The sequence below is a fragment of the Ovis aries genome, chromosome 22, assembly GCF_016772045.2.
Source record: "Ovis aries strain OAR_USU_Benz2616 breed Rambouillet chromosome 22, ARS-UI_Ramb_v3.0, whole genome shotgun sequence".
Taxonomy (NCBI): domain Eukaryota; kingdom Metazoa; phylum Chordata; class Mammalia; order Artiodactyla; family Bovidae; genus Ovis; species Ovis aries.
In genome coordinates this window covers 49,777,339-49,791,197 of record NC_056075.1, presented here as the reverse complement: position 1 = coordinate 49,791,197, position 13,859 = coordinate 49,777,339, and the positions used below count along the sequence as shown (strand labels likewise).

General features: G+C 45.0%; 1 protein-coding gene across 1 annotated transcript in view; it reads left to right on the top strand.

The window, feature by feature from the left end:
* The window catches only part of TCERG1L (transcription elongation regulator 1 like), a 193,913-nt gene that overhangs the window by 2,309 nt on the left and 177,745 nt on the right, over positions 1 to 13,859 (top strand). The window contains exons 2-3 of the mRNA XM_060404836.1: positions 71 to 217; positions 918 to 1,098. Coding sequence (XP_060260819.1) covers positions 71 to 217; positions 918 to 1,098 — 328 coding nt within the window. The remainder of the gene's footprint in view (positions 1 to 70; positions 218 to 917; positions 1,099 to 13,859) is intronic.

Sequence of the window (13,859 nt, the reverse complement as noted above, 5' to 3'; positions counted from 1 at the left end):
TCTTTCGGTACGAAGTAGAGTTGATTGCCCCAGGCTAATGAGCATGCCCTTCTCTTTCCTTGGGTTCCAGTGGCTGTTCGGCAGTCATTCCCCATCGATTGGACTGTCCCCCTCTTCCTCTGTGGAACTGGTGCCCATTTTCCCACATGTCTGCACATCCGCTCTTCCACTTCCTGTTGGGAAAAGCTGGCTAGACAAAAGGATCCCTAACTGTAAGGTAAAAATGCAGTTGGTTTGATTGGACAGCTGGGCTACTCGTTACTAAGTTGTTGGGTGTTCCCAGGACAGAAATCATGGTGTGTTTCCAGTTTCTTACTGCAGTAGGCCCTCCATTAGGTCTAGAGAGAAACCGCTTCAGAATAAGACTGGCCTGTTCAAAAGCACCAGGAGACGGTGATGGTGGGGGAGTTTGTTTTAGCCAAAAATATTTGGATTCCACAGAAAAACAGAAAAGTTCTACTTCTGAATCAGAATCTACCTTTTGAATTTTTCAGTTTTTAAGTTTGTACCCATTGATCAAAATCTAGCCTTAAACATTACATAACTCAAAAATACATTTAAAAAGCATTTCCTCACCACTATTGCTTTGAATGTTCATCTTATTCATGGTTTATCTTGACTTTTGAATTCAAATATACTGGCCACACTTTGTTTACTTGAAAACCAAGGGAAAGTAGTGTGTGGCTTGTTCCCCCACATGCTGCTTACCTCCGTGGGGCAACTCGCTCATCTGTTAACTGGCTGCTGGAATGAACTAACCAAGTGAATAGCTGAAGACCAGGCCCAGAAAGTGATTGATACCAAAACCCCAAGCATCTAGAGTGCTTCTGAAGAGTCCCACCCATAGAATCTTCAGGATTCAGTGTTAGACAGGATAAGTGGTCTTACCATGTTATGCTTGCTTTCTCTTTGGACAGATCTTTTTAAATAATTCCTTTGCTCTGGACTCAACGTGGATATACCCTGAGGAATCAAGATTGTTTCATGGGCCCCAAAAGCCTCAGCTATTGACAAACCAAGTAGCCGTGTCTCTGTCCAGACCAGCTCCTGCCTCCAGGCCTCTGCCCACAGTGCTGATAGCGCCTCAGCCCCTACCAGGTCGGTGCCCAAATGGCAGTAACGATGTGCAGTTGGTTTTGTGTTTGTTTGCTTGGTTTAGCTACAGACTAGTTCTAGGTATGAAAACTGTCTTTGTCATTTTAATGACATAATTTTTCCAGTAAAATATAATCCCTTTTCTGTGGTCAGGATTCCTTTTCATAAAGAAATTGAGTTTGGGTTTGATTATTCACTATATTTTTGGAGAATGGAATCTGTTTTAAGGTGAAGACATGGCTGAAACAATTTGCACAGAATCACATTTTTGGTGCTCTGTTTTTAGAATGGGACCAAATCCTCTGCTGATAGCTCTTAGGAGGGTCCCTAATTGATCAGGCAACTCTTTTTAAAAGTGTTTCTTATGTAGGGAAAGGTTCACGGCTCTGTGGTCCACAGGATACAGACACATATAAGATCTGGGGGGGTGGGTGATACTGGCGACAGTCTATAAAAGTGTGCTGCTTGGGAGATGGATTTGGTTCTATCTTTGGAGTCTAGTGACCTGAGAGAACATTTGTCCTGGAACAGACCCCATGAAATAATCTCCGGTTGGAAGACGACGTAATAACCCTGTATAGCAACAAGAGAATAAAGGCATCTTATGAATTTTTAAGTTGACTTTAAAAATCACCTTAACATATGATCATATTACAAGAGCAAATGTTACCCATGCCACAATTATCTTGCAACACCTTCCATTATGGGTGTTTTATGACTTCAGAATTTCATTATCTCCCTTGTAATTTCCTACCTACCAAGACTGTCTCAGCGTGTAGCTCTAAAATTTAGCAGTAAGGACCTGTACCTGTGGGTAGCTCGTTGCTGGTTTGGGAGACGTATTTGTTTTCCTCCCTCTTCTTCTGCCTTGTGAGTCTAATTTGCTCTGGGCGCTATTTATCAATAAGTCAGAAAGAACACTCAACGCCAGTAAGTCCCCTACAGATGAGTCTGAGAGTGCATCCATAAGGCCAATTTGTTCTTAAGTCCAACAAATTTAGCCTAGGTACACTTCCCTGGTGGCTCAGAGGTTAAGGGGTCTGCCTGGAATGCAGGAGACCAGGGTTTGATCCCTGGGTCGGGAAGATCCCCTGGAGAAGGAAATGGCAACCCACTCCAGTATTCTTGCCTGGAGAATCCCATGGAGGGAGGAGCCCGGTAGGCTACACTCCATGGGGTCGCAAAGAGTCGGACACGACTGAGCGGCTTCACTTTCACTTTCACCCAACTAACACGATGGGCTATAGAGCACTGTGCTGTCATGGGTTTATAATATTTTCACACAAACCATACATTAAAAATAACAAACAGAAAAGGTGGGGAAACCATCTTTAGCCTTGCAGGACAGTACCTTGAAAAGTACAGTCCTTCGAGTTGCCTCACCACCGCTTTTATTTTGCTTCTGGACATCCGGGGCTTGAAAGAAAGACGCTGTGCCCCTGTCCGCTACCCGGCCTGGTGCAGCAAAGCCCACAGAAGCGCGCCCACTTGCAGAGGGTGCGCGCGTCCGCGCACGCCGCACACGGGCTGACTTACCTGACTGGACGCCTGCAGGCCCACGCCCGCATCTGTGGAGGTCGCCGCTGAAGGCGCCTGTGTGGGGGCCGTGCTGCATCTGTGTGTTCTCACCGGCTGAAGCTGTGATTCTTGACTGAGACGTGCCTCTGCCCTCGTCATCATCTATCGCTGAGTTACTCGGGTCTGAGCAAGCATCGTACGTGCGCACATTTACTTTACACTAAGGTGGTCACATTTCTTTCTAATTGAATCACGGCCAGAGAGGGCCCGAGAGCATGTAACATGCAAACATTCCAGGGCTTCGGCTGTCTCTTTGGGGCAGGGAAGTGGGGTATTCTGCCTTCCTAGTGCATTACCACTGCTGTCACCCAAGTAATCAGCACATAGAGTTTAAAAAACAGTGAAATTAGTTCATTGTTAGAACAAAACCTTTGAGTGACCTTTCCTCTTGTCGGCTCACTCTTGAATATCATACTGACATTTGCATTATACCTGAATTTTCTTAGAAAACCCACCCTGTGGGAATGCTAAATATCTACTTAGCTGAAGAAGCTTCTGGCGAATTATCACAGCTTTCCTATCACGGGGTGTTTTCACTTGCCATTTGCGGCACACAGCTCATACTTGAAGCGCATCTCTGTAAATCTGACCTTCTGGCACTCTGTGCTGTGTGCCCAGTCATGCAGTCACGTCCGGCTCTCTGTCTCCCCGTGGACTTAGGGTGACATGGACTCAAATCAGCCCGTGGAGCCCAGCAGGCTCCTCTGTCCGTGGAATCTCCCCGGCAATAACACTGCAGTGAGCTGCCGTTTCCTCCTCCAGGGGATCTTCCTGCCCCAGGGATCAAGCCTGTGCCTCCCGCGTCGGCAGGCGGATTCTTTACCACTGGCGCTACCTGGAAGCCGTTGACTTTTCTGACTAGGCTATATTAAAGGACGAAATAAGATAGTCATTCCTTACTAACATGGTCGATTGTAGAGTAACTCCACCTCATCTTCCGTTTGTCAGGCCTCTTCCTTGGATTCTCAGACTGTTTTATGGAATTATGAACCATAAGACTGCAATATGGCTTACATATCTTTTGGGGAATAATGTATCTGTCATCAGAGCTATTTTACTAAGCCAAATGCTTTTGTTTTGAGATGGGAAGTTTCTGAAATGATATATGGAAGTTTTGATTTTTTATACATTTCAAAATTCTTAGAAGTTAGTAATCTGGAAAGTATGTGTTAAATGACCCTTAGTCCAAATAATGCATTTCTGTCCATGGGATTCTCCAGGCAAGAATACTAGAGTGGGTTGCCATGCCCTCCTCCAGGGGATCTTCCTGACCCAGGGATCAAACTTAGGTCCTTTATACTGCAGGCAGATTCTTTACCATGTGAGTTACCCAGGAAGCGTGAAAGAATACATTTAGGGGACTGTTTATATGTTGCTGACTGCTCCACTGAGAACTTAGAAAGGGGAACAAGTAATGTTGGAAGGTAGTTAAAAGATATATTGTTTCAATTTTACTATAATTTGTGAGAAAATAGCAGATAGCCTCATTAAAACATTTTACATGTAAGTTTTCGGGTATGTTGTTGAAAGTTACTGTTTTAAATTTTGTACTTGATATAAATTGATAAATTTACTATTTTGTTTTACATTAGAGAAATTTATATGTTTATAAATATCAGTTCAGTTCAGTCAGTCATGTCCAACTCTTTATGACCCCAAGGACTGCAGCATGCCAGGCTTCCCTATCCATCATCAACCCCCAGAGTTTGCTCAAACTCATGTCCATCAAGTAGGTGATGACATTCAACCATCTCATCTTCTGTCATCCCCTTCTCCTCCCGCCTTCAATCTTTCCCAGCATCAGGGTCTTTTCCAATGAGTCAGTTCTTCACATCAGGCGGCCAAAGTATTAGAGTTTCAGCTTCAGCATCAGTCCTTCCGTTGAATATTCAGGACTGATTTCCTTTAGGAGAGACTGGTTGGATTTCCTTGCAGCCCAAGAGATGCTCAAGAGTCTTTTCCAACACCACAGTTCAAAAGCATCAATTCTTCAGCACTCAGCTTTCTTTATAGTCCAACTCTCATCCATACATGACTACTGGAAAAACCATAGCCTTGACTAGAGGGACCTTTGTTGGCAAAGTAACGTCTCTGCTTTTTAATAGGCTGTCAAAGCTGGTCATAACTTTTCTTCCAAGGAACAAGTGTCTTTTAATTTCATGGCTGCAGTCACCATCTGCAGTGATTTTGGAGCCCCATAAAAGTCTCTCACTGTTTACACTGTATACCATCTATTTGCCATGAAGTGATGGGACAGGATGCCATGATCTTAGTTTTCTGAATGTTGGATTTTAACCCAACTTTCTCACTCTCCTCTTTCACTTTCATCAAGAGGCTCTTTAGTTCTTCTTCACTTTCTGCCATAAGGGTGGTGTCATCTGCATATCTGAGGTTATTGATATTTCTCCAGACAATTCTGATTCCAGCTTGTGCTTTATCCATCACAGTATTTCACATGATGTACTCTGCCGATGAGCAGGGGGACAATATACAGCCTTGACATGCTCCTTTCCCAATTTGGAACCAGTCTGTTGTTCCATGTCTGGTTCTAACTGTTGCTTCTTGACCTGCATACAGATTTCTCAGGGGGCAGGTATATCATATTATATATAGTATATTAATATGTAATCAACATATGAATATCTTATATAAGTGATATGTTAAGTTATCTGTCTTATAAATTATGTTCAGAGTAAATCGCCTTAGGATCATAGATATATTTTATTAATGCACTTTAAATTCTTCAAAGAAGTGCTATTGGAACTCCAGGAGAACCAGGAGAGAGTCAGACCTGCCTTGCTTTAAATGGGGCTAGCAGGCCCAGCACCTGTTCCTTTCTTGGATGGAGAGTGCCTTTGTGTAATGATCAGTCTTGACAATGGCAGAATGTACCATGAGCTCAAATGCTGTGATACTCAGAAGTGGCTTTTTCTGAATAAGCATGTGGTTTGTTGAAGTGAGTTAGAGGTTGGGGTGGGTAGGGATATTGTGACCTCTGAGAATCCTGTTGATAGCACATTCTGCTGGTCTGTGGTTGGTTAAGCAGTAACTGTATCACAACAGGGTCTTATGTAATATTGGCACAACTTGAACGAATTGGGGTAAATCCTCTAAAATTGAATACGTATTTTGAAGGAGTTCATTTTTATGTATATACTAGACTGATGTGTTGAGAATAAAGGTGGTGATTTGCTGTTAGACACAGACCTGAAGAGAGCCTGTTGGCCCCTGAGAAGCGTAGAGCGGAGGTCAGTCATGTTCCCGTTGTGCTCATCAGAGGTGCCTCCTCTCCTGCTGGCAATACAGGCATGGACGCTGCAAGATGCCCTCCTGGCTCACGCTCTCCCAGGGCGCGTGCAGTGGTGGATGACCACCCAGCGCTGCAGTCCTTGGGGCTCTCTGCAGACATGCGCGGAAGGTCTCAGGAGGTGATCAGGGAAGGTCTCTGCAGGAGGGGTGGGGTGGCGATGTGCCTGAAACCCACGGAGATCAGAGAACTTGACCGGGGCAGGAGAGCTGGCACAGGAGTGGAGCAGGCAGTCACGAAACCCCTAGAAAATGTTTCATCAGGTGACAAGCCTCGGGAGGGGAGCAGCGGCATTGGGGGCAGCAGTGGCCCAGCTCGGGGCCTCTTCTTGCAAGAGGATCCTAGTATCAGGCGGGACCTGCTGAGTCCTGGGCCCTCCCCAGGGTGTCGGGATTTTCCATCCTTTCTCGGCTCTGGAGCCGCGGTTTCTCCAGGCAAGTGTGAACCCATCCTCAGGAAGCAGAGCAGATGAAGAGAAGGCAGCAGTCCTCACTGAAAAATGAATGCCAGCGTGCCAACATATCCAATGCTCCAGCTGTACCAGAAACTAGTCTCCAGCGAATGACTTGGTGGCTTTTTAGGGGATAATCCCTCACCACGGTGTGAATGGATTGCACTGAGAAGTACTCTAGGCCTCAGAGGTCGATGCAGGAGGGGTGAGGTTGCCCGGGGCTGGCACAGGCACGCCCTTCTTTTGAAGGTCTCTGTGCTTGGGAGGCGGCCTCATCCCTTCGTCTCTGCTGCCAGCATCTCCCTTCTCCCAGCAGCACGGGGGCCCTCTTCATCCCAGGGAAGAGTGGACTTGCATCACTTCTGAGGATGTGCGGTTCATCACAGCTGGAAATGGGAGCAGGACCAGCATGGAAATGGTTCTTTCCGAAGAATCTCTGCTCTTCACGTCTAAAAATAAGGACTTCAGAGTCTTTTGAGCCATTCAGAAATACACCAACTCAGACTCAGCATATCAAGCTGGAGAATGATAAACTCAGCTTCTGAGCAGTAAAGACACATGACATTATGTTTTGCTGGAAACTGGAGATTTGTCTAAAAGTTGTCTATATCACATTGCCCTTCGGCATGAGATCAAAAAGCCTGATTCTACCAATATCTTGCTGGGGGAAAAAAATACTGTGAGTTTCAAAGAAGACTGGAGCGAGGGAGAGAAGATGGGGGATGTGGTGGAGCCCCGGAAACTACTCTGCTTCATGAAAGATGCATTTACTCAAAACATACAGAAGGAAGACAGATCTGGGAAAAGGCTGCTGCACAGGACCTTGTAAACATTTTGTATAAATCAGTGCTTGGTTTAGCACTTTTCTTAATAAGAAGAAAAGAATGGTATAGCAAAGCAATAAAAAAAAAAATCAACAGGGAGCTGGCCGGGGCATGAAGTCGCATGGAAAGATGGTTTGGATCAGGTGACAGAAGACGATATGAAAGGATCCTTCAGCCCGCTTAGCTCTGACAGTAACCAGAGGTGGGATCATGACAAGGTGATGTGTGAGACAGAAGGCAAACGGCGCATCAGTATTGATTTGAACTTCTTTAAAAGCAAATCCGACGCAGCAGATGTGCTAGTGGGGCCAAACCGGGAACCTGGCTCACGGCGTCTCGCTGCGCTCATGAGTGGAGAGCCACTCCCTACAGGACACAGCTTCAGACCAGGGTGCAGCGTGAGATGTAATCCCCTGGTGGGGAAAACCTTAGAGAGTTAGGAGGGGAAAAAGTTTGTGATCAAAGAAACAAACGCCCAACAAGAAGTCACCATATGTGTCAGCAAGGAAGATGCATCCTGGAACCGCTGATGGAGCGCCTGCTTCTCCTCCAGCGTTCCCGCCTCGAGCTCTACTTCGTCTCACGCTAATGCTGCTGTCATTCCACGTTTCTGTGTTCTCTTGCTCGTCAGTGTTTTTCTGATCTTTTTAATTTGTTTTTTATTGGAGGAAAGGTGCTGTAGAATATCGCGCTGTTTTCTGCCGCACAGCAATTCGAATCAGTTGCAACTGTTTTAAGTTTAGCTTGTTGCTTAAAGGTACAGCTTCTGCTTTTGCTTTTTAAAGGTGGATACTTATACTTCAGCTGCTGCTAAGCCGCTTCAGTCGTGCCTGACACTGTGACCCCATGGACTGCAGCCCACCAGGCTCCTCCGTCCATGGGATTCTCCCGGCAAGAGCACTGGAGTGGGTGCTATCGCCTTCTCCGCTATCATGCCTCAGCAGACTATATTCGACTTCCTATTTTTGTGTTTTCTCTATCATGTTTCTATTCCTGTTTCTCGTGGTCTCTTGATACTCCTTTATTCTAGTCTGTTTTTATTCTTTTCCTGTGCCTTGTATGTTTTGTTTGATTTTATTTGTGTTTTATGTGGTGATTTGGAATCTGTTCCTACTGATTCTATTTTGTCAAGCGATTAACAGTAAGATTTCGGAGAAGAAAAAAACAGGCTAACTCTCTGTTTCCTCTAATTTTCAAATCATGGCAACACTATCCCTTTAGAATGTTTAATAGAGTATGAAAAACTTGGGAAAACTTTGTATCATAAAAATTTATTTTTTTCTCTTAAGTTTCCTCTGACAAATTAACCTGAAGCAGCAGCTAGAAATGGGGTGATGATAGGTTCCAAAACATCTGTAATTGTCAACACTTTTTTCAATCATTTAGAATATACGTAAATATTTGTTAATTTGGTTAAGAAGTGAGTGAAAAATTCTGAGAAGTTTTTTCTCCCCAAACTAAAGCTGAGAAAAATAACGGTAATCTGGATACATAACCTCAAATTATGCTGGTAAAATTGGGAAGAGGAGAAGTGAGACATGTGAGGATACAAAGTATTTCAAAATCCCTCAAATAGAATAAAAGAAGCTGAAACACTAGGGAACTCTCTGCATTGGAAGCCAGATAACAAGGTTATCCAGGACTGACCCAGGCCAAGGACTCCTGCCCTATAGCCAACCTTACAAATATAAGTAAAAGCAACAGCCGTCTGCCACTGGTGCAGGGCGGGCATGGAGAGTGACCTTCTTCCGTGCTGCAGGAATATGGGGATCATGAAAGTTGAGGAGGCCCGAATATTAAGACTTAGACACCCCAGAACTTACTCTAAGAAAAAGACGTTGTTAAAGGGCCTGTGGGGCATGGCAGGCAATTGTGGCAAAAGCATTCAAACCAGGTCAACACCCAGTGACACCTTGGCAGGGGGAAAGGTGCGCCCATTCCAGGAGTCAATCCTGTTGCTTCATCCTCTGCTGTCTCCTCATGACATCTGAGTGCTCGCTCACTCGGTCGTGTCCAGTTCTTCACGACCCCATAGACTGTGGCCCCCCAGGCTTCTCTGTCCACGGGATTCTCCAGGCAAGAGTACTGAAGTGGGCTCCCACGCCCTCCTCCAGGGGATCTTTCCAATCCAGGGATCAAACCCGCGTCTCTCCTGTATTGCTGGCAGGTTCTTTACCACTAGCGCCACCTGTGAAAATATGTGACGTCTGGCTTTGAACAAAACCTCACAAGACACACAAAGCAGGAAATGAAAACGATGGTCAACAGACAAGATAAACAGTAGCACCAGATCCTAAGATGACATAGTGTGAAACTATCAGTCAGGGACTTTGAAATAACTATGATTCGTATACTTATGAGTCTAACGGAAAAGGACGGCAGCATGGATGAAAAATAGAGAATTTCATCATAGTAATGGAAAATGTAAAAAAAGCAAAATGAGGATACTTGACAAAATAAAGCCTGGTGTCATAAGTGAAGAATTATTTAGGTGGGCTCATGAGCAGAGAATAGCAAGGAGAGATGAGAGGCTTCTTAAGTAGACGGTGCGAGGAAATAGGAAAAAATAGGATGGGAAGCACTGGGGATCTCTTCAGGGAAATTGGAGGCACTAAGGGAGCATTTCCGGAGAAAGCAACGGCACCCCACTCCAGTGCTCTTTCCTGGAAAATTCCATGGATGGAGGAGCCTGGTGGGCTGCAGTCCACGGGGTTGCTAAGAGTCGGACATGACTGAGCGACTTCACTTTCACATTTCACTTTCTTGCATTGGAGAAGGAAATGGCAACCCACTCCAGTGTTCTTACCTGGAGAATCCCAGGGACGGGGGAGCCTGGTGGGCTGCCATCTATGGGGTCGCACAGGGTCGGACACGACTGAAGTGACTTAGCAGCAGCAAGGGAACATTTCATGCAAAGATGGGCACAATAAAGGACAGAAATGGTATGGACCTAACAGAAGCTGAGGAGATTAAGAAGATCAGGCAAAAATACACAGGAGAACTGTACAGGAAGTCTTAATGCCCTGGGTAAGCCTCGTGCCCACTTTGTGTCTTAACATTTGTGCCCCTTCAACTTTCAGTGATGGTCACTCACCTAGTGCCAGACATCCTGAAGTGTGAAGTCAAGTGGGCCTTAGGAGACATTGCTACAATTCTAGCTCAGCTATTTCAAATCCTAAAAGTTGATGCTGTTAAAGTGCTGCACTCAATATGCCAACAAACTTGGAAAACTCAGCAGTGGCCACAGGCCTGGAAAAGGTCAGTTTTCATTCCAGTCCCAAAGAAAGGCAATGCCAAAGGATGTTCAAATTACCACACAATTGCACTCATTTCACATGCTAGCAAAATTATACTCACAATCCTGCAAGCTAGACTTTAACAGTATGTGAAGCGAGAACTTCCAGATGTTCAAGCTGGATCTGGAAGAGGCAGAGAAACCAGAGATCACATTGCCAACATCCATTGGATCATAGAAAAAGCAAGGGAATTTCAGGAAAAAATATCTACTTCTGCTTCATTGACTATGCTATAGCCTTTGACTGTATGGATCACAGGAAACAATGGAAAATTCCTAAAGAGATGGGAATACCAGACTACATTACCTGTCTGCTGAGAAACCTGTATGCAGGTCAAGAAGCAACAGTCGGAACTGGACATGGAACAATGGACTAGTTCAAAATTGGGAAAGGAGTACGTCAAGGTTGCAAACTGTCACCCTGCTTATTTAACTTAAATGCAGAGTACATCATGCGAAATGTCGAGCTGGACTGGATGAAGCACAAGCTGGAATCAAGATTACTGGGAGAAATAGCAACACCCTCAGATATGCAGATGACACCACCCTTATGGCAGAAAGCAGAGAGGAACTAAAGAGACTCTTGATGAAGGTGAAAGAAGAGAGTGAAAACGTTGGCTTAAAACTCAACATTCGAAAAACTAAGATCATGGTGTCTGGTCCCACCACTTCATGGAAAATACAGGGGGAAAGCGTGGAACCAGTGACAGATCATTTTCTTGGGTTCCAAAATCACTGAAGAGGGTGACTGCAGCCACAATATTAAAGGACACTTGCTCCTTGGAAGAAAAGCTAAGACAAGCCTAGACAGCACATTAAAAAGCAGAGGCATTACTTTGCCAACAGAGGTCCATCTGGTCAAAGCTATGGTTTCTCCAGTGGTCACGTAGGGACGTGAGAGCTGGACCGTAAAGAAGGGTGAGTGCCGAGAAATTGATGTTTTTGAAGTGTGGTGCTGGAGAAGACTCTTGAGAGTCTCTTTGACAACAAGGAGATCAAACCAGTCAATCCTAAAAGAAATCAGTCCTGAATATTCATTGGAAGGACAGATGCTGAAATTGAAATTCCAATACTTTGGCCACCTGATGCGAAGAACTGACTCATTGGAAAAGACCCTGATGCTGGGAAAGATTGAAGGCAAGAGGAGAAGGGGGCAACAGAGGGAGAGATGGTTGGATGGCATCACCGACTCAGTGGGCATGAATGTGAGGAAACTGCAGGAAATGGTGAAGGATAGGGAAGCCTGGCATGATGCAGTTCATGGGTTTGCAGATATTCGGGCATGACTTAGGGCTGGACAACTGCAAAATTCCAGGACTTGGTTTCACAAGTGAATTCTACCAGACATTCAGAGAAGGGTTAACACCTGTCTTTCTGAAACTATCCCAAAAATCTGCACAGGAAGGAACATTTGAAACTCATTCTATGGGGCCATTATTACCCTGACACTGAGCCAAACAAAGGTATCACACACACACACACACACACACACAGATTACAGGCCAGCATCACTGATGAACATAGATGTAAAAATCCTCAGCAAAATACTAGCAAACCAACTCCAAGATATCACACACACACACACAGATTACAGGCCAGCATCACTGATGAACATAGCTGTAAAGATCCTCAACAAAATACTAGCAAACCAACTCCAGCGATACCTTAGAAGGATCATACACCACGATCTATTTGTTGGAAGGACTGATGCTGGAGGTGAAGCTCCAGTCCTTTGGCCACCTGATGTGAAGAGCTGACTCACTGGAAACGACCCTGATGCTGGGAAAGATTGAAGGCAGAAGGGGACAACAGAGAATGAGACGGCTGGATGGCATCACCGACTTGATGGACATGAGTTTGAGCAAGCTCCAGGAGTTGGTGATACGGGGGGCCTGGTGTGCTGCAGTCCATGGGGTCACAGAGAGTCGGACACGACTGAGCGACTGAGTTAAGAAGAGGAGAAGACTGCACTCCAAAAGCTGTGAGATGCTGATGAAAGAGGCTGAAGATGCCACAGGCAGGTGGAGCGGTGTGTCGTGCTCTTGGTTGGGAGAACCAGTATTGTTCACGTGACCATCCCACCCATGGGAACCTACAGGCTCAGTGCCGTCTCTGTCAAATCACCAGTGGCATTTTTCACAGAACTAAAACAAGAAATTTTAAAATTTGTACAGAAATGCAAAAGACTCCACAGAGCCAAAACAATCTTGAGAAAGAAGAGCAGAGCCTCCTCAGGCAGGTTTATTCTGAGACATTTTATTCTTTTTGTTGCGATGGTTAAGCGGGATTGTTTCCTTGATTTCTCTTTCTGATTAAATATTTAAATGTAAGTTTGGACACTCTAAAATCCTTAGTTTAAAATATAGGCAGAACACTCTTGGACACAAATCACAGCAACATCTTTTCTGATACACTTCCTAGAGTAATGAAAATAAAAACGAATCTAAATAAATGGAATCTAATTAAACTTAAGAACTTTCACACAGCAAAGGGAACCATAAACCAAGCAAAAAGACAGCCCTCAGAATGGGAGTAAATATTTGCAAACAAAACAACCGACATGGGATTAGTCTCTAAAATATACAAATAGGTCATGCACTTCAAAATAAAAAATAACCGAATCAAAACTCGGCAGAAGATGTAAATAAACATTTTTCTAAAGGAGACCTACAGATTGCCAAAAAGCACATGAAAAGATGCTCGACATCACTAATTATTAGGGAAATGCAAATCAGAGTGACGGTTACCAGGGGATAAGGGGGAGAGAGATAAGTCTGGAGATTGGGGTTGACATACACACACTACTGTATGTAAAATAAGTAATTAGTGAGGACCTATTGCATAGTATAGCGGGCTTCCCAGGTGGCGGTAGTGATAAAGAACCCACTTGCCTGTGTAGGAGACATGAGACAGGGGTTCGATCCCTGGGTCGGAAGATCCCCTAGAGGAGGGCATGGCGACCCACTCTAGTATTCTTGCCTGGACAGTCCCATGGACAGAGGAGCCTGGTAGGCTATAATCCACAGGGTCACAAAGAGTCAGACACGACTGAAGCGACTTAACACACCGGCATGCATGTGCGCATAGAACAGGGAGCTCTACTCAGCACTTTATAACCACCTACTGGGGAAAGAATCTGAAAGATAGAGTGGATATTGTTGCTGTTTAGTCGCTAAATAGTGTCCGACTCTTTTGTGACCCCAAGGACTGGATTCCTCCAGGCTCCTCTGTCAGTGGGATTTCCCAGGCAAGAATTCTGGATGTGAAACTCAATCACGTCCAACTCTTTGTGAGCCCGTGGACTATACA